The sequence below is a fragment of the Anomaloglossus baeobatrachus genome, chromosome 1 (genome assembly GCF_048569485.1).
Source record: "Anomaloglossus baeobatrachus isolate aAnoBae1 chromosome 1, aAnoBae1.hap1, whole genome shotgun sequence".
In the NCBI taxonomy this organism is placed as follows: domain Eukaryota; kingdom Metazoa; phylum Chordata; class Amphibia; order Anura; family Aromobatidae; genus Anomaloglossus; species Anomaloglossus baeobatrachus.
The window spans coordinates 504,125,986-504,152,370 of record NC_134353.1 but is presented as its reverse complement, the minus strand read 5'-3'; the positions used below and the strand labels follow the sequence as shown (position 1 = coordinate 504,152,370).

The 26,385-nt window shown below is 40.8% G+C and overlaps 1 protein-coding gene and 1 long non-coding RNA gene across 4 annotated transcripts in view; one reads left to right on the top strand and one right to left on the bottom strand.

Annotated features, from left to right (window-relative positions):
• Positions 1 to 26,385, top strand: part of LOC142243732 (uncharacterized) — a 306,491-nt gene that overhangs the window by 125,236 nt on the left and 154,870 nt on the right. The window lies entirely within an intron of this gene.
• Positions 11,129 to 26,385, bottom strand: part of LOC142243723 (paralemmin-1-like) — a 240,595-nt gene continuing 225,338 nt past the window's right edge. For both annotated transcript variants that reach the window (XM_075315917.1, XM_075315924.1), the window contains exon 7: positions 11,129 to 12,005. In XM_075315917.1, coding sequence (XP_075172032.1) covers positions 11,263 to 12,005 — 743 coding nt within the window. In that variant the 3' untranslated portion in view covers positions 11,129 to 11,262. The remainder of the gene's footprint in view (positions 12,006 to 26,385) is intronic.

Below are 26,385 nucleotides of genomic sequence, written 5' to 3'. Positions count from 1 at the left end.
CAGCCATTTGGGTATGTGCACCTAGTGTCTTTTTCAGGGGTATTTCACCAAGTAGTAGAGCTACTACTGGAAAGGTGGGAAAGTTGTTTCAGTAAAACAAGCCCTGGTGTTTTCCTGAAACAGCTTCACCTGGGAACACTCAGCGTCTGTGCCAGTGTCTGAGTGATGCCATGTGCACATACCCTTAGATTGGACAGTGCTTAGTTTAGAATGGATACGAACAAGGTCCACTTTAAGGCTATGTGCCCACGGGGACAGTGTCCTGCGGTTATATCCGCAAGACATTCCGCAGGTGCTCCCAGAAATCCGCAACAGAACTTTCTCTGTTTCAATGCTGCAGATATACAGCGGAATGCCGTGCGGATATAGTGCGGACATTCTGCATTGAGGATACAGTACCATGGCTTCGGCACTGCATCCTCAATGCAGAACAAGTGCTGCAGTGATCGGGGTGTTCATACTTACCTCCATCATGCAGCACCTCGCTTTCCGACGGCCGGGTCACTGTCAGCGTCTGGTCTGGTGCACTGTGCTGGAGGTGGGCGGGCCTGAACTAGCTCCGGCTGTCACATGACCGGAGCTCGTGCAGGCCCCGCCCACCTCTTCCTTCCTGTACCTGGCTGGATCCACCGCGCTGCTGTACACCGGACGGAGAAAGTGACTCTGGTGTCTATCAAGGCAAGTAAGTATATGGGACCCTGCGGAGAAATCCGCAACAATAATTGACATGCTGCAGATTTTTCCGCACGAAAATCCGCACGATTTCCGCTGCGGAAAAATCCGCAGCGTGGGCACAGCATTTCCCAAATGCCATAGAAATGGCTGGGAAGTAGCTGAGCTGCAGATTTCTGGAAAATCCGCGGCTTTTCCGCAAGAAATCCGCAGCAAAATCCGCGCATTTTCCGCAGCGTGGGCACATAGCCTCAGGGCTCGTGCGCACGTTGCGTAATAGCATGCCTTTATGCAGTGTTTAGCACTGCAGAGTAAAGTCATGCATCCGGCGTCCCCAGCACAATCTATGTAGATTGTGCATAATCTGTGCGCATGTTGTTTTTTAAATGCAGCGATTTGGATGCTAAAATTTTGACCCAAATCCGTGCATTCAAAAATGCAGCATGTCAATTAATTTGTGTGCTTTGAATGCTGCTCCCACTCTGTCTATGGGAGAGGCAGCATCCAGAGCGCATGAAATCAGCATGTAATCTGCTGAAACACTGCATCCATTACACAGTGTTTTTGCAGCGATTTGAAGCGCACATGTGCTGTCAAATCACCGAAGAAATTTCAGCATTTACGTGCACACGAGCCCTTAGGGTATGGTTCCACTTGCGCATAACATCCAATGCGAGAGCATCGGAAGCAATATGCTAATGACCTTCTGCTGTGAGCGCCAGCCGAGGGTTATGTGACTGTGATGTGATCTTGCAATCATATCACAGCTGTGGAAAAGAGGGAGGGAACACTTGCTCCCTATCTCCTCCGCTGCCTGTCTCTACGTACATCGCAATGCAGTTGGATGACATGCGAGTGCAGTGCGATGTTTCACACACTCCCATAGACTTGTATGGGGGTGCGTGAGCCGAGACTCGCTGCCAAACACAGCATGCTGCGATCCATTCCACATGTGCTATAATATGAGAAATCATTTGCAGATGGACACTGTCCCATAGTTTTGCACTGGTACGAAGTGCAATCAGATGTGTTATCGGATTGCACTCGTCCGTGCAAAATGTAAGTGGAACTGAGCCCTAAGGAAGTGACATGCACTTTTTCTTTTCCACCAGAAGTTTTTCAAACCTCTACAGGAAAAAAAATGCACAAAAATTCCTCATGAGCAGCAAAAATGGAAGGAAGAGTTTTGCAAGTGTTCTTGCAATGGTTTTTGAGGAGGATTTTGGAGCAGACTTATGAACACATGCTTAGGAACACATGTGGCAATTACTTGGAGATTTTTGTTTACCAAACCAATTAGCACTTAAACATGTAACTATTGATCATTTTTGTAGTTGAAAGAAAGTTATGATTAGCCTCTAGCATGAAACACATTGGAAGTGTGGGCTTTCTAACCTCCTTATTGAATATTCTGATACTGTCATTAGCACTGCACTTAGGCAATAATAATCTAGAAATGAATAGAATGATTGATTGAGAAAGGCATTCTATGGCAATTAACTTAAGGACAAAGTGTGATTTTTGTTTTTCAAAGTGCCATTGTGATAAGGTTTTCCATATTAATTAACACTATATGAATAAGGCACAATCATGCTGTTTATTTACAAGCAATGATGCATAAATAAATCTATATACCAGTTTACTTTCGATAGGAAGATTTCTTTCTACACTGCATAGCCATAACCTAAGTACAAAATAGCAGTGTGATTACCGTTGTATTGCCACTGTTACATGATTTACCTGGGAGCACATCTTATGCTCATCTTTCTGATATCACAATTATATTTTCAGGTTAGCTTTTACTTTATATGCACTGGGAAGGGTTGAATGTTAAGAGTCACACTACAGTGAACCCCCCCCCCCCCGAAAAAAATATTAATCACTGTATTAAAACACAAGAGGCCTAATTTTCTTTTTGGAATAGGTAATATATGCATTATGTCACATTTACAGATTCTTGGTACCATATTTGATTTGATAAATTACTTTGAACAATTCGTCATCATGCTACATGTGTGCTACCATTCAGTATGGACATCATACATTCATTTTAGTACATTACATGCCTTTTTATGTACCTGAAAAATCAAAAATAAGAAACTATATCCTTATTTTCAACTTATACATTTGAAATTATTAATTCTAGAAGTAATTTATTTGATAGGTTTTAGGGAAAACGAGGCTTCAAAGAGAATGTTGTGCTTGTACACAATTTTGAAAAAGTGAAACAGAAAAAGCAGTGAGAGATACAGGAAAATAAACAATGCTCGAGTATATAGTATAAAATACGTTGTAATAATTATTTTGTATCTAATTGAAATAACATTAAAAATCTAATATGCACACAAATACCTTTAATCATCCACACACAGATGTTAATAAGCTGTAGATATAGAAAAACAGATCCTTTTAGATTAGAAACCCTGTCATTTTCTATCCTGCGTCAAAGTAAATTAAAACTATAATATCTTAAAATGATGAGAAAACAGTTCATCGAGTAAACAAAGTAAAGGCTTAAAATGTAAATGAAGTGTAATCACGTCATATAATAAAATAGAAAAATATGCTTAACTCAAACAGTGTATCAAAATAGTTTTCGAACATTTCTAACTAAAAACTTAAGTTACTATTTTTCTGTAACAAACTGTAATAAAGTTGTTTTGTTCTTTTTTTTTGCAAGTTCTTGAGCCCATACATAATAAATCTGTGCTGCGTTCTCTTGTCAGGCAGATATTATGGATGACCTATTTTTTTTTAATTCATACAATATTGTGCCAGTGTGTGTTATATCAGTGAGGATCACATATTGGGAAATTCTAAAACTAATTATTTAAAATGTATTGGAACCTATTGTCAAGTTCCTATCAACTGTTGTAAAAGCTAACATTCAGTGTTAATTACTTGTCTTGGTTAAAGTCAACTTTAGAGAAAGTATCATATTATAGATACATACAGTAGATACTGCTTGCTTCCCAGATATCTATTGCCTGTAAAGGCTATGTAAGTACTTGCTTACACATTAAACAGTTATTTAGCACCAAGCCTTTCCTATAAAAGTACATTGTATAATAAATAGCTATTAGCTTTGTGCTTCCTTATGTGGACATAAAATAAAAGTTCTCAACCCCAAGTCACAGATTTTCTTAGCTCAATCTTGTGAGAATCAAATATCCTTTGAGTAGGTGTTTAAAAGGCTTTATTAAGTGTCCCATATACCAAAAGCTGCCAGCCGAATGCTAGTTCAGTCAAAGAATCAAGTCAGTTCCAGAAATCTCTGGTGAATGGAATAAGGATCAGACATGATGAATTCCAACATGTCCAATCCTTCTTTTCCGCTACTGTACATTCGTAACAAATCGACACATTCCCTTAAACCAGTGGTCCCAAACCTTTCTTACCTGGAAAGCCATATGGAGTTTTGAGAGAGGTTTGAGAGACACAACGCATCCATTACCCCTGATTAGTGATCTCCTTTCCCTGCCTCTCAAAGTAGTGACAACCAGAAAGAATTTCCATTATCAATATGACAGTCAAACTTTTACCTCAGAAATCACACTGAGGCCTCTTTCATTCGTCTGTGAAAAACCACACACGTTTTGCACGGATGTGTAAAAGGTGCGTATGTCCCTCCGTGTGCTGTGATTTTGGCACGAGTGTTCTCTGTGTGCTATCCGTGATAATACATGGAGAACAGGAACTTTGTGCTCACCTGTCCCTGGCACTGCTGTCCGTGGTGTTTATGTCTTACGCTCTGCGGTCTCCGGCCCTACTGCTGCTTCCGGTCCTTGGTGCAGTGAATATGCGATGAGCATAATGAGCAGGAGTTGGAAGCAAGTGACAGCAGGACCGAAGACAGCAGCGGTGGAGAAAGTAAGTGTAGAAATTATTTTATTTCACAGAAACGTGGTTCTCTCTGGTACCTGTCACACTGATATGACACGGATCAAATCCGTGCAGTCCATGTGACACCCGTGCTGCCGGAGAAAAATGGACATGTCTAGATGTGGAGCACACGGTCACACATATGATCCCCACGGACACACGGTCCTTGTGACTACACGCACGTGTGCGCAGACCCATTGATTTTAATGGGTCTACGTGTGTCAGTGTCTTCGATACATGTGAAAACGGGCATCATACATGGAGATGGACGTGTGACATGTGAAGGTGGCCTCAGGCAGTATACATACATCCAGGGGTTCCTACCTTACCAGCACTTAGTGTTCTTGCATCAAGCACACTTACCACACTGTCACATTCAGCTTCAAGCACCTCCTCTAACTGGCAGATTACTATATTTAATTTTTAGCTCCAGATTGCTATATTTAATTTATTTCTAACCCCCCAAACCCAGTATATGTGCATTCAAATCTACTCTTCTGTGTTTTATTAGTCACAAAAAACACAATCTGGAGAAATGATCTTTATAGCTGTTTGCTAGGCCTAGTGCTAATGCACCAAGCTGGCAGACAGACGTTTGCTACACAGCATGGGCCTGAGAGCCACATGTAGCTTCAGAGCCATAGGTTTGGGAACCCTATGTTAAACTTAAAGGAAATCTGTTATCAGGCTTTTTCTATGTAATCTGAAGACAGCATGCTGTAAGGGTTAACTCAGAGATTTCAGCCATTCATCTCTTATGACACTGTATGGGCTGCGACTCTAACACGCCCCTATTACGTGTCAGAAATGACTCATACCTGGAAAGAGCCCATACAGTCTATCATCTACAGAGGCCAGGCAGCAGACAGGTATGGGAATACATAAAAAACCCAATCCACATATAAGCTATTCGGCAGCTGCTGCCAATCAAAAAGCAGTGTATTTCTGTAACTTTACTTGCCTGTATTTCAAAAACTATACATCCGATCTGACCACTAAATGTATGTATAGAATCAGCCTGATAGTGCCAGTATAGCACTGGCTTTAGTTTATATAGGAAAATCCTGGTGATTGGTGCGCTTTAAAGTGTAAACTAGCAAATTCTTAAACAAAGCCTAAAAGTTAATTTAACAGGAAGTTTTATATTGACATTAAGGTTACTTTAGTTCTTTGCACTACTTTTACAAAAAGGAGAATGGGCACATTTGTTCAACTGAAGAAATCAGAAGAACCAAATCAACAAATTAGGGTGGTACCGATCTGTATGACTAATTTATATTTACGTAAAGTTTCCTAGCTAAATGCAAGGCTAATGTGACGACATAGCGCAAGAATGCTTATTCCTCTATTTCAATGGACTATTGTTTGCCTCTTCACTTCATGTGATGCAGTTGGAAATCGGTTATGTCCAGTAAACATCAATGACTCTGATGTGGCATCTCCATGGATAATAAATCTAATGTTAGAGCTGTAATGCTCATACTCAAGTGTTCTGATCAGTTTAGGCTGGGATCACACTGATGCCTGGAGTCTTTTTTGTTGAAGGAACAGAAAAACAGAACTAAAAAAACTGCTCAATTCAATGACTGTCACAAACAACGTTAGACAGACCACGTTAACTTTAATGGACTCAGTTTATTTTCCATTTAGGTGGCTGTAATCTGAAAACTTAGGGTTGTGGCTATGAATATCTAGGGACATATTTAATCAAAAACTGTCTATTTTTAAAAGGTAAAACTAAGCATGTAGTGGACTAGTAAAATGTATTGATAGCTAATAGCAGAGATACAGAAAAAATATTGGAAATTAAATAAGAGATGAAGCCTATAGTGACCAGCATAGTCACATTCAACATAAGGCAGCTATAAAGTCTATCACATACACAATAAATAAATATATAAATATGTAAATCATTTTCTATTTTTTCATACACACTTTGTATATGGTGCAAGAGGTCCTGAACTTTGGAAAGTCTAGAATTCAGATTTTCCTATATTCTGTTGTCAATTAAAGCACAAACAGTTGACTGGACTGTTCTAATATTAGCAAACTGCGGGAATATTAAAAGCATGTTAAATAATTCATAAGTCTTTATCTTTTCAGTGAGATTTGAAAAGATGTTTTCCATGCGAATGAGGCAGGTCTTAGATGTGTTTGATCAAACAGTAAAACAGTAAAATAATAACAGGGAGGATTTTCAAGGTTGTTATAAAAAGACTTATGGAAAAAAAAACCTGTAACTAAAAATATCTCTAAAAACTTCCTAAAATGAAAGTCACGGTAAACAGGGAATTCCGCTAATAAGACTGGCAGGAGTCAGAAGCTAATTTATTAATGAGATTTGGACCTCACACTTTTAGGGATGAAATTTGGTTCTCTAGAACAGTTTGTCTAGAAAAGTGTCCAACATTTGTTCTAGTGTACTAGGCTGAGTTTGAGGGTACGCTCACACGAGCGTATAAATCAGATGAGTGCAATGCGAGAAAATCTCGCATTGCACTCAGACCAATGTTATTCAATGAGGGAGAGCAGATGGTCAGCTTTTATCTCATCCAGATTCTGAATGAGTGAAAAGTCACAGCATGCTGCAACTGTCTGTGAGAGCCGTGTCACCCGCACCCATACAAGCCTATGGGTGCAAGAGAAACATCGGACTGCACTCAGATGACATCCGAGTGCAGTGCAATAATCACATCAGTTTACAATGCAGGAGATGGGGAGATTAATCTCGCCCTCTTCTCCGCAGCTACAGGAGCGGGTCACAGTCACATGTCACTCGGCTAACGCTGGTGGCACAGCAGGAGCCGAGGGTCATTATCATATCACATCTGATGCTCTCGCATCGCATGCTATACGTTCATGTGAATCCATCCTAAGCATGAGTCTAATAAGCTCCGGAATTACAATTAAATGCATAGACTAAAGTAACTAGATTAACCATAGATATTAGTAATATCTACATCCTCAAGTTCATACATGGTTATGAAAGGAGGATGTTTTGGCAACAGAAATTGGGCTGTGGAAATGGTCTTCCCTGGCATTACCTTACCAAGGCTAAAGTCCATATATGTGCCATTTGGATGATTCTCTTGACAGCCATACCGCCCTTATAACCAATGACCAATATTTCAATCTAAATCTTAATAACTTTAAACTTCAAAGAATATCCCCTACAGATTGTGAAAACTCACTTTATTTGCAAACCTATGTGTTAATGATCCAATAATATAAAATAATCTGCACCATTCAACTCTCTACATATTGTGATGCTTTTTTCTGCTGTGAGTGGGACCAAAGACCACCAAAGACCACCGTGGTCACAGGCAAGTATTATGTGTATCACAGAGGAATCAGAAGATCTTCTGGATCACTTAAGGGTACATTGTGCTTTACAACATAAAATACAGTATTGGCAAAAGTGAAAATTACAATCTTGTATTCCCTTGTGACATTTCCATTTGGAATTTCAGGGAATGGGCGTTCCAATATGGCAGTAACATTTCTACTTACAGTCACTGAACTTTATAGCCTATTGTTTTACAAGTAGATTCGAATAAATGGGCATGAGTTTTTAATGTATTATTACCTGCAGATATATTAATTAATTCTTCATTTACCATTTGAAAATTTGAGCTCTAATTTATATCCATAAACTGCCTAGACAATTCTGTGAATTCCAGCTATGTACTATCATGTGATATTTTTTAGCATGTATTTTAAACTAAATTCATTAAAAATAATCTCAAAAGCTCTTCTGTGTATATGACTAACCAAACATCACCATACGTATGGCCAATATAACTATAGTATCATTAAAAAACTTGAGGTTTCATAACTAGAAATAAACACAAATTATGATGCTTAAAAGTAAAGCAAAATAAAACACAAATTGAAAAAATAATAGATAACATAAAAATATATATAATTATCTTTAAGTAGACTACATATTCTCCTGTCCTTCTCTATTAAAATACTTTATGTTCCAAATAGATGGGGCAAATTAAAATAAAAAATATTAAAATATGAAAAGTTACTTTTACTACACAGTTGTTAATGAAAGGAAAGCTAGATTTTCCATTCAAAGCTTCAGTGCATGTACTAGACTGAAAGCCAGTCCAAGTGGTTTTGGCCATTGGTCATTTGGGTTCTACAACTCTAAGGTTAGGGCCCCACTTTGCGTTTTCCTACTTGCAGTTCAGAACGCACGTTTTGGGCTTAATTGATTTGACCAAAGTTGCCTTTTTCAGAAATTTAGCGCTGAAAACACATGCGTATTTACCGCATTTTAGATGCGTTTTCAGCGCTTTTTATATGCTTTTCCACCTGCGTTTTCATAGATGTGTTTTAAACATCATGGCACTGCTAAATAAAGTTTAAATAGTCAAACTCAATGAAAAAATTGGAAAAAAAGAAACAAATCTATAATTTTTGTGAAAAATAATGAAAATAGATTAATTTAATGAAATTATAGCGGTAATATGATATTTAATGGAAAAATTGCAATAATATTTTTAAATTCTTATTTTTAATTGTTGGACTATATGTGTGTGTAAAGGGACATATGAAATCATCATTTTGATGTCCAAAAAGCAAGCGTTTTTGAAGTCCAAAACGCATCTTTTCTGCACTGGAAAAGCAGGTAAAACGCAGGAATTTGATAGAATCTTGTTTTTTGCCATTTCTCATAGACTTCAATGTTAGCAAAACGCACCCAAAATGGCAAAAACAATTGACATGTTGCTTCTTTGAACGCATGGTTTTTGCCACAAAATATGCAAATTAAACGCAGTGTTTTAAAACGCAAAGTGCGGTCTAGAAATCCCCATTTTCCATAGACTTTGCTGGAAAATCAAAACGCAAGCCATTTGGCATGAAAAAGTGCTTCTCAAAACAGACCTAAAAAGCACCAAAAACGCAGGTGGAAACGCAAAGTGGGGCCCTAGCCTTATAATAGTGTTGCATCTATGCATGTAAAGATCCTTATATATCTTACATAGCTGGTAGCCGAACACTAGTTCAAAGGACAGCTATGTCTCCTGACACCTCTATCCACATGCATACTCATCTCAACCAAGTCTTCTTTTGTGTTTATTTGGTAGAAGGGATTAATCCCATTAGACTTCTCTTTTCCAGCCTATTTTGCAAGAATACAAAAATGACCAGGCATCTAAATTCAAACAGCCTATTCTTTCTCTCTCGATATCTACCTCCCCCACACTAATTAGATGGGCAGCTAGACCAGTTTTTAAAGAGAATATGTCACCAGGTTTTTGCCAAGAACAGCATAATAGAAAAAAAGACCTTGGTTCAATTGTTGTGTCACTTACCGGGCTGCTTGCTATTGGTTTAATAAAATCATTGTTTTATCAGCATGAGATTATCATTAGAGGACTAATAAACCTCAAACCATGTAGTCCTCCATATTCATGAGCTCTGTATAACCACACTCCTTTCACTAATTGGAAGCTTCTGAGTACACTGTGCATGGGCAGAAAGCTACCACCATTATACTGCTCTCAGACGGGTAGCAAAAACCTGGTGGCAGATTCTTTTTCACTCACTATGTATAGGGGTCTTAAATGTATTGCCCATAACTGGTGTACAACAGCTGAATAATATTAGAAAGTATTAAACTTAAATGGAATCTGTCAGTGGGTTTTTGCCACCTTATCTGAGAGCAGCAAGATGTAGGCAAAGAGACTCTGAATCCAGCGATTTATCACTTAATTTACTGTGTGCAGTGGTTCTGCCATTCAGAGTTTTTAGATTTAGCAATTGCAGCAGAGCTGAGAGAGCTGCCCCGCCCACACCAGGCTCTCCATGTACAAAGTCTATAGTCAGTGAGGTGTTAATCAGAGGGGAAGGGGGCATGCTCGTATTAGTGTAGTCCGGGCAATGATAATCTCATAATAAAATAACCACTATAAGAAAACAACAGAACATAGGCTAATATATGACACATCATTGAATTCTATGCACCAGTCTTTATCTATTGCTGTCTTCAGATTACATAGCAAAAACCTGCTGACAGATTCCCTTTAAAGGATGTCCCACCTTTGCAACATTTCTAATTGCTCAAATGCATTTTCAGTGCAAAAAATGAAATAATGTTGATTAAAAGAAAAAAACTATTTGTATGCTTCATTCTTACAAAGACCTATGTGTCTTCATGGTTACAGGCAACAACCAAAAATCCGGTGTGTATTATTATCTTGCAGTTGTAGGTTACTTTCTTCCATACCTGTCCCCACCTAAGTTTACAGTAAGTCAATAGTTTTGGCATTTGATAATCTCTAGATGGGCTCAATTTTTATTATGGCAATGAGTCTAGTGAACAAATATTCACTCAGCAGATCAGTCATCAGATATGTGATATTTGACAAAGCATGATGTATGTGTGTGTGTGTGATTATATATATATATATATATATATATATATATATATATATATATATACACATATATATATATATATATGTATGTATATATGTATGTATATATATATACACATATATATATATATATATATATATATATATATATATACACATATATATATATATATCTATCTCTTCTCTAACTAGCTAAACCAATTTCAATGCACTGTAAGTATCCATTCTCAGTACACGGCATTGTACATCTTACAGAAAGGTGTGCGATACAAATTTGGCAGTGTCGGTGCTGTTTAGACTAAAAGGAGAGGATTAATTACATGACAACACAGCATTTGCAGCGTGCTTTCTTATCAGTACCTGTTATTGGTTCTGTGACTAGACTCTCCTCTTTTCCATCAGGAGAGGACGGCTCTGTGGTCTCGGTGAGAAGCTTGCCAGAGACCAGTTCTGCAGCATTGCCATCCATGGTGGAGACATCAGTAACTGTCTTCTCTCGCAATGACTTCTCATCATCTTCATCAATGAGAACAAGCTCAGCTTTCATGGTGTCATCATAGCCTAACACCTTTTTAGTCTCGTCATCGTCATCAATATTCTGGTAGCCCATGAAAATCATAGTCACTGGTTGTTCTAATGTGGCATCGGCTACATTGGTTCCACTACTTCTTACTTGTTGATGTCCATGTTTTAAAGGAAGCCCTTTGGTAGACTTGTGCACCATTTCTAATTTTGCTTCTTTAAAATGTAATTCCTTCAAGTTACTAGTGATTCCTTCAGTGATTAGTGTTCTCTCAGGTAAAGTGCTTTGCCCTGCTACTATGTTTGATTGTGCAGATTTGTGTATGAGTTCATCTACATCCCTTGTACTTAACTTATGGATGCCATTTTCTACCACAGCACCTGAATGGCGAAGCTCATACACTACTTTGTTACCATCATCATAGACCTTTACGCCTCTCTGTTGAACCACCTCTGGGTCAATTGCAGCTGTAGAGAGAATCTTGGTCTCCCCTGTCTTTCTGTCTTTCTCCACATTTATTTCCATGGCGTACAATGCTTAAACAGAAACAAGAAAGGAGGTGTATGTTACAACACATAAAGCAAGTGAATGGTTAATCGGCAAACATACATTGTAATGTGCATGCACTAATACCACAACATCATTACATAAAAAGCACAGTGTGTTAAGAGCTTGTTCGACAAAAACTTGTTAAACCCAATATTATTATATGTGAGCACACTTCGGACAGACATATTGATAGAAAATAACATATATCAACTGTGAATTGTTACATTTATGATATCAAATGAGAAGCAACGTAATATATTGCCACATGACGTGTAACAGTCTGGTGATTCTTGTGACATGCTTATTGTTGTCTCAACGCAGAATGGTGAACATACCGTAACACCAGAGTCATACATATAAAAATAACAAAGAAAATGGTGCTTCATTTAGTTTTTTGTCACCTCTAGAGTTCTATACTTCAGTCATCCCTCAGGGAATTAGGATTTCTGATGACAAAGTCTCTTGTGGTAATAAATGACTAGACAATGTATTGCTCACAGGGGCGTAACAACCACAGTCGCAGGGATCGTGATTGCTACCGGGCCCGGTGGTGCAGGGGGCCCCAGCACTTGTTTCAGCTGGATGTGCATGCAGCTGAAATATATCGCAGCCCAGGCTGCTGTCGCATCCCTGTACTGCGATGTGCTGGCCACCGATTAAGGCTGTGAATATTCACTGCTTCCCACGACCATAATCCTGGGTATGAGAAGCAGAGAATATGCCAACACATCTAACAGCACTGTAAGTGGGCACGCATGATACTGACGCCATGCACTGTGCCTGCCGATTACAGTTGCCACCATGCCAGGGCCAGAGGAGTATGCCAGGGGAGCAACGGGAAGGTGAGTGTAATCGGTTAGTGTTTTTTTTTTTAAATGTGTGCACGCCGGGGGTTCATAGTTACCAGGATGGGCTATATATCAAGATGGGGACATGATGTGGCCCTACATCCCAGGATGGGGACATGATGTGGCGCTATATACCAGGATGGTGACATAAAGAAGTTATATACCAGGATGGGGACATATATCAGGATGGGGCTATATATATCAGGATATGGCCAGGATAGGGACATATGCTAGGATGTGGCTATATCCCAGGTTGGGACATGATGAGGTCATATAAACCAGGATGGGGACATGATGAAGCTATGTATACCAGGATGGGGATATGATGGGGTCATATATACCAGAATTGGGACATATATCAGGATGGGGCAATATATACCAGGATGGGGACATGGTGGGGCAATATAGACCATGATGTGGACATACACCAGAATGGGGCCATGATGGTAGCATATATACAAGGATGGGCCATGATGGGGACATATACCAGCATATAGTCATGATGAGGTCATACACCAGGATGGGGACATATTTACCAGGACGTGGCCCAGGATGGGGGGGGATTAGTACCGGACGGGGGGGGTCATTACTACATAATTAAGGGTATAGGGGGGAAACTCGTATGTCTTTACAGAATTTCAAATGCTACAATGGCCCAAATGGGTGGGGCCCGGATCAAACTTTGTACCTGGGCCCATCGGACTCTAGTTACACCACTGATTGCTCACCAACATTCACTCAATGATCTCCTCCATTGCAATTCCTAATCAAAGAATTTGAACTTCAGCTAATACTAGTTTTAGAGATAATTAGGCCATTTGAACACGTTGAGTATTTAGTGCAAAAATTTTCTGCATCAAATCTGCACCTTCTGGCAGAAAAACGCAAGTATTTTTAGTGTGTTTTTGTGCCATGCATTTTTCTTAATGAAGTCAATGGTTAGAAGGGCTAAAAAAACGCAGACAAAAATGCACCAACAATTGACATGCTGCAGATTATTTTCTGCACCAAATCTGCAAGGAAAAAATAAGCAATGTGCACACAGCACTTCAGAATTCTCATCGACTTTGCTGGCATAAAGATAGGCATGCAGATTTGTGACAAATATTCACCAAATCTGCATAAAAAATGCATCAAAAATGCACTGTGCGCACACAGACTTATAGTGTTATAAGGTCTATGAAGTAATCTGTAACCAGCTTTTTGCTATGTTATCTGGGAAGAACATGATGTAGGATCAGAGATTCTGATTCCAGAGATGTATCACTTATTGTCTGCGTGACATCACTTTGATGGAATCACTGTTTGTTTTCTGCTACAGATATCTGAACGCTCTGTCCTCTATATCGCCATTCACACAATTGATTAGCAATTTACAGCCTATATAAAAAAATTACCAATCAGTTATGGCTGTGAATGATATACAGAGCGGGGGGACAACATGGAATGAGACAACTAGTGTTCTCGACATAATCTCTTGCTGATAAAACACTGACTTCATTAAACCTACAACACGCAGACCAATAAATAACACATCAGTGAAATCAGAATCTCTGCCTCTACATCATACTGCTCTTAGGTTACATAGCAAAACCCTGCTGACAGATTCCTTTTAAAGGGGTTGTCTTATACACACAAATGTACCTACTAAAACACAGAAAAGAAGACAAAAGTATGATTGCTTGGGTTTGGTTGCTGAGAAACCCATGAATAAGAGGTCCAAAGTCCCCTGGATGAATGAAGCATTAGTGTGTATGTCAACTACTACACCACCAACTATTTATAACTTACAGTATTGAGCAAACGTTTTAGGCAGGTGTAGAAAAATGCTACAACGTAAGATTACAGTTAAAGGATTTATACAAGTCTACATAGAAGATCTGTGGTTAGTTCTCCAAGATGTTTGGAACAAATTATCTGCTAGAATCTTTAAAAAATGTGTACAAGTGTTTTTTAGAATTGATGATGTTTTGAAGGTTAATATTTATTTGAGGTAGATTTTTCTTTTGTTCATTCACTTTTCATTTTGTTAATTGATAAAAATAAACTATTAACACTTCTATGTTTTAAAGCATTCTTATTTTACATATCTTCTTCAATATCTGACTAAACCTTTACTGTATATATGCAGTTAATGGAGCAGTGGTCACACATGATCACTAGGACTTCATGTACACAGAGGACTTTGGAACTCCCATTCGCATGGTCAGTGGAGGTCTTAGTAATCAATCCCCAAGCAATGAAACATTCATCATCTATCCTGTGGATAAGTGGTATATGTTGTTGGTGGCACAACCCCTTTAAGACAACCACACATCTGTTCGGTGATATTAGTGATAGTGACCCCATTTTTTCTTCCCGTTAAAACTACAGTTATCATAAGGGTTCATTTAATGTGTAAACATGGTGGACCTCATGACTGATTGATCAGATGTAAAATGGCTGAATCACTAAATCAGTTTTATACCAATAAACTTATCATATATTGGTATTACCGTTTAATATAATGGAGTCAAATTTCTAAGTGAGCATTCCCAATGTACAATCTAATCTTTATATTAGCACAGTGTACAGGAAAACTATTAATTACTGGCCTTCTACTAGAATTTTTTTCAAAAATGTGACCTTTTGACTAGCACTCCATATAAAGCACCCTACACCCTGTTGTTCAGCTTTGATAGACCATCAGTCAATCAGATCACCTAATGCAACAATTTATTTGTCAGAATAATACCATTCCAAAAGCAACATATAGTGGGGGCTTGGACATAAGTAGAGGAGCCAGGGCTGAAAGGAAAATTTTTGAATTCCAAGAGAGTATGGCGATAATGAGCAGAGGAAGAATTGGAGTCATATTGTGCATCATTGCAGGAGGGCCAAGCAGTTATGTGAGAACATATGATCATGTGTGCCCAGTGTCCTCAACCCCACTGCAATTGTGTGACGTAACAGTTCACAATGTTCTAGTGCAGCCCAAGAGACGTAGTACAGGGGACTTAACATAGCAAATAATTTGTGTTTTTAGCTTAAATTGGGAAATTCTTACACGTTTATGGACAACATATCACCAAAACTATGAGATCAATTTTTATTCCTAAGGCCTAGGACACACGGCAAGAAAAACGGAGTGAGTGGAATGCAATAAAAAAAATCTTATTCCACTCGGATCAATATTACTCTATGGGGCAGCACCCATGGGCAATTATTTTCTCAGTCCTAATCGGACCGAGAAAACAGTCACAGCATGCTACGAGTGGAATGCATTCCTGTTCCACTCACACCCATTCAAGTCTATGGGGCGAGAGAAACATCGCACTGCACTCGCATTACACCGGTGTAACATGAGAGCCGTGCGATTCTTGCATTAGCCGGTAACGGAGGAGATAGGGGGATAAATCCCTCCCTCTCCTCCGCAGTGACAGCCCCCCACTCCGCAACTGTAGTCTGATCGCACGATTGGACCACAGACACATGACACTCAGCTTCCGCTGTGCTGCGAGCATGTGCTGAGTGTCATGCGAGCATTCGCACAAATCCCCGTGTGGCCTCAGTCTTAAATCACAACTTCCAGTGTCTGCAGTTTAAAGGGAATCTGTCAGCAGTAGTAATGAGAGAGCACTACCATGCTCGGGTGCTCAGTACTCGAAATAAGCATGTTGGACGCTCAGACGGGTTCGACTCAAGTACTGGGTATAATGGAAGTCAACGGGGGACTCGAGCATTTTTACACAAGATCTATTATACTTAGTATACAAGTCGCGCCCAATCGAGCATCCAACTACACGTTTTGAGAAACGAGAATGGTATTGCTCACTCAACACAAGTCAGCAGGTTTTTACCATGTAATCTGAGAGCTGCATAATAATAGGGGCAGAAATCCTGATTCCTCTGATCTAACACTTACTGGACTGGTTGGTGTAGTTTTTATATAATCCCTGTTTTCTCTGCTTTATGTAGCAATGGATAGAATGCTGAGTTATGTATAACCCTGCCCATAGCAATGATTGTCAGCTTCTTGTGCACACTGTGCATTGTCAGCTAGCTGCCAATCAGTGGTGGGGTGGGGTTACACAGATTAGAGATTAACCTAACTGACCTGCATATGAGATTTAAGGTCCAGTCACACTAAGCAACTTACCAGCGATCCCAACAACGATAGGGATCGCTGGTAAGTTGCTAGGAGGTTGCTGGTGAGATGTCACACTGCGACGCTCCAGCGATCCCACCAGCAACCTGACCTGGCAGGGATCGCTGGAGCGTCGCTGCACGAGTTGCTGGTGAGCTCACCAGCAACCAGTGACCAGCCCCCAGCGCCGCGTGGAAGATGCTGCGCTTGGTAACTAAGGTAAATATTGGGTAACCAAACCGATATTTACCTTGGTTACCAGTGCACGGAGCTACACGTGCAGAGAGCAGGGAGCAGCGCACACTGAGCGCTGGCTCCCTGCTCTCCTAGTTACAGCACACATCGGGTTAATTACCCGATGTGTGCTGCAGCTAAATGTGCACAGAGCAGGGAGCAGCGCACACTGCTTAGCGCTGGCTCCCTGCTCTCCTAGTTACAGCACACATCGGGTTAATTAACCCGATGTGTCCTGCAGCTACATGTGCACAGAGCAGGAGCCGGCACTGACAGTGAGAGCGGCGGAGGCTGGTAACAAAGGTAAATACCGGGTAACCAAGGACAGGGCTTCTTGGTTACCGGATGTTTACTGTGGTTACCAGCCTCCGCAGAAGCCGGCTCCTGCTGCCTGCACATTCAGTTGTTGCTGTCTCGCTGTCACACACAGCGATCTGTGCTTCACAGCGGGAGAGCAACAACTAAAAAATGGCCCAGTACATTCAGCAACAACCAACGACCTCACAGCAGGGGCCAGGTTGTTGCTGGATGTCACACACAGCAACATCGCTAGCAACGTCACAAAAGTTGTTCGTTAGCAGCGATGTTGCTAGCGATGTTGCTTAGTGTGACGGGGCCTTTAGTCCACCTGTGATAATCTCCTGATGATATTGTAACTACTGCACACAGCCTGGTAAGTGATTCATCCCTGGAATTAGGCTCTCTACCCCAACAGTATGCTGCTCTCTGATTAAATAGCAAAAACCTGCTAATAAATTCCCTTTAACTGAAGGACTTTTCTAAGCTGTAGAGCCCTACTTTGAAGGTATAAAAGTCAAAGACAGTGATAAGGGTGCCATGACATGGATCTAGAGCTGTAATGAGTGATCGTTAATATCATGCATATTTTTCCTAAGATGAATGTGTCATTTCCTACACCCAAAATGCTCTGAGGCTAAAAATACTTATCTAATGTGGATATTTGGTGACATAATATTTGGCGTCACACTTTTTCAGATGGCCAACCCATTTGTTTCTAAATGATAGGATTGACTGGAACAATTCATGTACTGAAAATTATACCTCACTGAGGCCTCGGTTCTACTTACGCATAGCTTCCGATGTGAGAGCATCAGAAGGGATATGCTAATGACCCTCTGCTGCAAGTGTCAGCTGAGGGTCATGCGACTGTGATTTGATCTTGCGATCGTATCACAGCTGCGGAGAAGAGGGAGGGAGCACTTTCTCGCCATCTCCTCCCCAGCTGGACTCTGCGTATATCGCACTGTGATGAGATGACATGCGAGTACAGTGCGACATTTCACACGCTCCCATAGGCTTGTATGGGGGCGTTTGAGCCGAGACTCGCTGCCAAACGTAGCATGCTGCGATTCATTTCTCAGGCCGATATGGTATGAGAAATCAATAGCAGATGGACACTGCCCCATAGTTTTGTACTGGTGCGAGTGCAGTCTGATGTTTTATCAGATTGCACTCATCCGTGCAAAACGCAAGTGGTACCGAGCCCTTACTGTGATAGATTTTAAATGCCTTGTTTTGTTTTCTTGGCAATAAAAGTTGTTTTATTTGTCTTTTTTGTGATGTTATTTTTGTTTTAGCATTGATTAGGAAACATGAACTATCAGTAATTAAGAAACATCAAGAGTCATGGACAAGTAGTGTATATATAGAAGATGGATGAGATATAAGCACAACAGAAAGATAAGGCCCTTCTCAGGCCATAACTAGTTGGTTATTCTATCAGTTATGCCTACTTCTTCAGGAGAGCCACAAAATATGATGTGATCCTTAGGGGGGCTTTGCACGTTGCGACATCACTACTGCGATCTCTTCGGGGTCAAATCGAAAGTGACGCACATCCTGCGCCGGTAACAACATCGCAATGTGTAAAGCCTAGAATCACCGATAAACGATCGCAAAAGCGTTGAAAATCGGTGATCTGTGTAGTGACGGTCATTTCCATAATTTCGCTGCAGCGACAGGTACGATGTTGTTCCTCGTTCCTGCGGCAGCACACATCGCTGTGTATGAAGCCGCAAGAGCGAGGAACATCTCCTTACCTGCGTCCTGCCTGCAATGAGGAAGGAAGGAGGTGGGTGGGATGTTTACGTCCCGCTCATCTCCACCCCTCCGCTTCTATTGGCCGCCTGCCTGTGATGCCGCACGACCCGCCCCCTTAGGAAGGAGGCGGGTCGCCGGCCAGAGTGATGTCGCAGGGCAGGTAAGTGCGTGTGAAGCTGCCGTAGCGATAATTTTCACTATGGCAGCTATCACAAGATATCGCACCTGCGACGGGGGCGGGGACTATCGTGCTCGGCATCGCTACCATCGGCTAGCGATGTCGCAGCGTGCAAAGTACTTCTTAGTCTTATCTTATTATTGGCATGCGCTTCTTGTTTTCAGTTGTCAGGATGACAGAACAGACTCTGATTTGTTCTAAAGGACATTGTAAGGCGGGCTTTGCACACTACGACATCGCAGGTGCGATGTCGGTGGGGTCAAATCGAAAGTGACGCACATCCGGCGTCACTTGCGATGTCGTAGTGTGTAAATCCTAGATGATACGATGAACGAGCGCAAAATCGTCGTCATCGTATCATCGCTGCAGCCTCCGACATTTCCATAATGCCGGGGGAGCGACAGGTACGATGTAGTTCCTCACTCCTGCGGCAGCACACATCGCTGTGTGTGAAGCCGCAGGAGCGAGGAACTTCACCTTACCTGCCTCCCGGCTGCAATGAGAAGGACGGAGGTGGGCGGGATGTTTACATCCTGCTCATCTCCGCCCCTCCACTTCAATTGGCCGCCTGCCGTGTGACGTCACTGTGACGCCGCACGACCCGCCCCCTAAGGAAGGAGGCGGGTCGCCGGCCAGAGGGACGTCGCACGGCAGGTATGTGCGTGTAAAGCTGCCGTAGCGATAATAATCGCTACGGCAGCTTTCACTATATATCGAACGTGCGACGGGGGCGGGACTATCGCTGCAGCATCGGTAACACATTGTTACCGATGTTGCAACGTGCAAAGCCCGCCTTATGGAAAGGACAGAATAAATGGAAGTAGAGAAACTTAATTTTCACAGTCTTCATTCATTCTTTCATAGCGAGGAGGGTTTCAGTTCAGTGCTCTAACCCTTTAATGCATCCTTAGTGTTTAGGATATTTACAGAGGCAGACATGTTAAAGAAAAGACACAACATGATGATAAATGCATCTGACATCCATTGTCTGGAGCAAGGCACAACAAACGTTGTAGATTACAAAGCGATAACCAAAAGTCAGACCAAGAATTTTAGGTCAGCAAATGAACCAAGCCTCGGAGGGTACAATGAATAAATATAGGATATATTTTATGAACAGTGCAATTGTCAGCAGGAGGCATCTAGAACAACCAGCACCTAAAGATGTTACAGTAGTCATTTATATACTGTTTCCTACCAGTCTTCCATCGTCTGCATTTATTATGCTTCCTTCCTAACACCACCAAGTGACAATTATTGGTGTACTGTACAAAGCCTGCCTTACACTTGCATCAGTGTTTTTGATCAAAGTGTCATCAGAGTTTGGTCAGAAGTCCATGTTGGAAAACACTAATGGAGGTTTCTCAAGCTTCTCCTATCAAACATTTCAATGGCAAGTTTTATCTGACAATCGGATCAATATCAGATAAGTCTCTGTTTTTTGTGTTTATTATTACTGATCACTCTTAGGCCCCTTTCACACGTCAGTGATTCTGGTATGTTTGTGCTTTTTTTTAAACGTACCAGAATCACGGACATACGCAGACCCATTATAATGAATGGGTCTGCTCACACGTCAGTGATTTGTCACTGCACGTGTCTCTGTCCAGCGTACCCGCGTGTGCGTGATTGCTGCACGGAGACATGTCCATTTTTTTATGGCATCACTGATGTTCCACGGACCACGCAGTGGTGTGGTCTGTGAAACACGTGCCAGAAAAAAACGTACTTTTAAAATAAAAAACATTTTAACTCACCCGGCGTCCAGCGATGTCCTCTGCAGCCCGTGCAGCTTGCTCCTTCTGTGCCGGATGATTACTGTCGCGCATATTCATTATGCGCGACACAGCCGACCCGGAAGCAGCTCCTGCAGGGGTCACCGCCGGCCGGATGCTGCGTCGCGGGAGGATTCAGCACCACGGACAGCGGGAGCGGGCGCAGGTGAGTGAATCTCTAAGTGCAATCACGGGCCACGGAGAACGGAGCCCGGATTGCACTTAAGACAACCCACGTGTGCCGGGATTCACGGCACACGCAGGGACATGTGCGTGTTTTACACGCCAGTGAAAAACGTCACTGTTTTTCACTGACGTGTGAAACGGGCCTTAGGAAAAAAAATTGTGAATGTGAAATACTCGATATAGTTTCACAGATTTGAGTTTTATCCATGGAAAACATAGATAGAATTCATACGAGAAAACCTCTCCAGAGAAAAAGTCTGATTGAGGCCTTATAGAAAGTACTGAAATGCTGTGATATGGTCAGTATTATATAGAACCACCCACCGAGGAATGCAAGTTTTCACAATCTAGGACATACTGTATTTATCAAATAAACTATGTTTAAATATATTAGAAAAATAGCAAGAGTTGTTCATAGAATGGTAGAGTTGGAAGGGACCTCAAGGGCCATCAGGTCCAACCCCCTGCGAGTGCGGGTTTTCTGAAATCATCACAGCTATGTTTATCCAGCTTCCGCTTGAAGATTTCCATTGATGGAGAGCTCACTACCACCCACGGTAGCCTGTTCCACTCTCTGCCCTCACTGTCAGATAGTTTTTCCTAATGGCTCATCTGAATCTCCTTCGATTCATAAATCATGCTATAAGTGGTGCTCTAGACTATTCTACATCTTTAAACACTTTAAACAAGTTACATGTCAAGGAGGATCCAAAATAAAGCCAATTGGCAAAAGCCCCAAATTAATTAATAAAAAAGACAGGGTTTTCTTTTATTTTTTTACCTCTGGCCCCTTGCCTGTCATCATGAACTCTAATGACCTCCTGATGACATCCCCGCAATACCCATGCTACAGTGAGTGTCACGACGGTGACTTCATGGGTTCATCAGAGTTCACTGGGAACTTCGATGAACTCCTGGACATCACTACACACACTGCGGATACTCACCTGTCATCGGCGATGCTGTCCTTAGCAATGCTGTCCCCGGCAAAGCTCCTGCTTCCAGGTCTAAGGTGCAGTGAATATTCAATAAGCATAATTAGCGGGGGTCAGAAGCAGTAGACAGCAAGGCTGAAGAAAAAAGCTCTGCATAGAGGTCAATATAGAAAATCTTTTTATTTCAAAGACACGTGTTTTCTCCAGTACGTGTAACACTGATGTCACACAGATCACATCAGTGTGCGATCCGTGTGACACCCGTGATGCCGGAGGAAAAGTGGACATGTCTCTGTGTGTGCGTGCGGGGCCACGAGGGCTCACATGGTCCGTGTGAAAACACAGATGTGTGTATAACTTCATAAAATAACATGGGTACGTGTGGCATCCGTGTTAAAAACAGATGTCACACGTACCTGAAACACGGACATCTGAAACCGGCCCTAAAGTGTTCTATTTCACTTAATGCAGTACTTGAAGACAGCAGTTTTATTCTGCAGTCTCGCTTATTCTAGTGAGACTGGACTAGACACGTTGGGTATCTCCATCCTGCATCCTCTATTCACAGCTCTGTGGGCTTGATTGACAGCCTGCATTAAATCGCTGTTATGGCAGGACCATTATGCAGGCTGTCAATCATGCCCAGGGAGGTGTGATTAAAGGATCCGAGGTACTACTACAGTTGAAGATACGCCTCACTAGACTAGTCCTGCCTCATTAGAAAATGCCATGCTTAATGTCATCAATGGAATGCTCTTTGTATAAGAGCAGATTGCAAAAGTAATTCTGTTAAAATTCAATAAAAAGATGTCTAAAAAAAAATGCCATGCTGCAGGATAAAACGATATTCTTCAAACATTGTAGTAAGTTACATACAGTAATTAGCTTACTGCTATAGAAATGGCTGGGGACAGTCAGTGGACCAGACAGGTTCCCTTTAAAGCACACTGAAGATGTGGCTACACTGATGTATATGGGAGCTATAGAAAGCTATCCAAGCACTGCAACTTTTTTCGGAGCTCCTATAGATTTTAACATGCAGTTGCTTCACCAGAGAACTGTACACAGTTTGCGAACATTCAGGCCATGAACAGCATGAACGTTCATGAAGCGCTGATTGTGTGCTGAACACTGGTCTATATTAAAGTTCAACTTGTGACCTGATTTAGGAAATTAATCAACTTCTGTAGATTGGGTTACATTTATAAATTAAGAGAAAACCTCAAAGCTGATACACTGTAATATCCACCATGATAAAGGCTTGTTTGATGCTTCGGTTTATGAACAGTATAAGAATTTAAAGGGGTTTTCCAGCCTTCACAGAAATTTTTACAGTCATGCTGCAGATTTCCAAATCCCGACAGTGTGCCATTTGCATACTGTTAAGATTACACCTTTTTGGCAGCTTGAGCAATCTTCACATGGCTGCATGTATGAGATTTGCATACCTGTGGTCAGGTACTGACTAGCAACGTGAGAGAAGCAAATGAGAAGCTAATTGGCATATTGCAACAATTATATAAATTGCATACTTGCAGTCAAATGATGACAGATGAAGTTGGCAAAAAAAGTGAAATCTTGACAGTATGCAAATAACACACTGTCAGGATTCAGCAATGTTTAGTCTCAGAGTCACTGCAGAAATATAAGTGGAACCTGAAAACCCATTTAGGGCTTGTGCACACGTTGCGTACTTACATGCATTTACGCTGCGTATTGCACTGCAGCGTAAATGCATGCGTCCTGCATCCCCAGCACAATCTATGTAGATTGTGCATGACACGTGTGCATGATGCTTTTATGAACGGAGCGATTTGGGTGCTAAAATTTTGACCCAAATCCGTGCGTTCCTAAAAGCAGCATGTTAATTATTTGTGCGTTCTGGATGCAGCTCCCGCTCTGTCTATGGTGGGGGCAGCATCTCGAACGCATGAAATCGGCTTTTTTTTAACAAAAATACTGCATTCATTCTGCAGCGATTTGAAGCGCACACATGTGCTGTCAAATCGCTGCAGAAGAATCAGCAGTTACGTGCACATGAGCCCTTAGGCCTCATTCATATGCCTGTGTTTAAACAGTTTCAGCGTGTTTTTTACTGACCTATAGAATTGTATTGGCTATTATCTTTCATGCTGCGGGAATAAAACAGACATGTCTCTGTGTGTTTTGCACAGACACACAGTCCGTGAAAAAACACCAACATATGAATAGCACCATAGGCTATAATGGGCATGTGTGATATCGGTGAAAAAATGCATGCAACACGTTTGCGCCACACAGAAGTCTGAATGAGACCTTAATTCATTTTATATTCTTGATATCTTTTGTATTGTTGTCTTTTTTTGTGGTCATAACAAAAATGTATACAAGGTCATGATATATTGTTATACACACAATCCTTGGTCTACTTTTTTCTTTTTCTCCTTCCACTTTCTCTCTATTCACCACTTTCCAGACAAGAATTGGAAAATAGTGAAGACTTCCCCAACCAAACTGAACAGAGCCAACAATGTGATTTAAAATTTGTCAAAAAAATCAAAAGTATTGTAACAGATTTAGAGTTAACATTTTTGTGTGAAGAAATCTTTATAGGTTTCAAAGTTTTATATCTACTATAGTATAATCTGAAAATCTGATGATCCAGGCCTATCAAGTGCCAATGATGCAGAATAAATGGAATTTACTGTAGCTTGAGTTTGGTCAGACTTTATTACACTGTATGGTCATACGATAATTTAGAATTTTCAGAAGTACCGTCACTTGTAGACCACATCGTTGATGCTAATAGGGTTATAACAAATAATATATAGATGGCTCCTAACGCCTAAAACCTTACACTGCCCTCATGATTGCTATTGGAAAAAAAACCAAACAAGTAGTTAGAAGGGTGTAAATATGCACAAAAGGTTCATTCTGTGGCAGCAATCACCCTTGGCCCTCCCAATAGCATGGCTGCACAGAATGTCCAAACATGTTGGTTATATTTATTATTTTAATAGACAGGGGCGATATGTAGCATAAAGACATCGCTGATGCTGCTTAACACAGAAAATCACTTGAACAGGTTAAAATCTAATCAGAAAGAACTTTAGTTTACCTGATGGCAAATAAGCCTGTTTTATTTGTGTGGGCTATAAGGAATCTATTTTGGAAGATTATTTATTCCTTTGCTGAAGGTGGGTGCAAGATTATGGTTTGTTGGATTTTGGTTTTTTTTTGGGAATTCACGGTTCCACATAATTATTACAATAATTTTACTAATTGGGTGCCAAATTTAATAAGTGTGACATCTTTACCCAAACCCAAATTAAAACACTTTAAAAATATATATTATTTGTGCTACATTATGTTATTGCATTTTCATTTTTTTATTTTGATACTGTACAGTTGAACCCAGAAGTTTACATACACTATCCAAAATGACACATCTGCATGTTTTTCTCACTATCTGACATGAAATCAGAATAAACCTTTCCTGTTTTAGGTCAATTAGGAACCAAAATTATTTATATTTGCCAAATGACAGAATAATGAGAGAGCGAAGGTTTTAAGGCATTTTTATTACTTTCTGCATTAAAATGTTTACATACGTTTCATTAGTATTTGGTACCATTGCCCTTAAACTGTATGAATTGGGTCAAACATTTTGGATCTCCTTCCACAAGCGTCTCACAATAGTTGGTAGGAATTTGGGCCTATTCCTCCTGACAGAACTAGTGTAACTGATCCATGTTTGTAGGTCCCCTTGCTCGCACCTGCCTTTTCAGCTTTGCCCATAAATTTTCAACAGAATTGAGCTCAGGGTTTTGTGATGGCCACTCCAAAACATTAACTTTGTTATCCTTAAGCCACTTTGTAACCAGTTTGGCAGTATGCTTCAGGTCATTGTCCATTTGGAAGACCTATTTCCGCCCAAGCTTTAAGTTCCTAGCTGATGTCTTGAGATGTTGCTTCAGTATCTATATATATAATTGCCTTATTCTGTCTGTCTGTCTATCTGTCTGTCTTGCTCCAAAATTGTGTC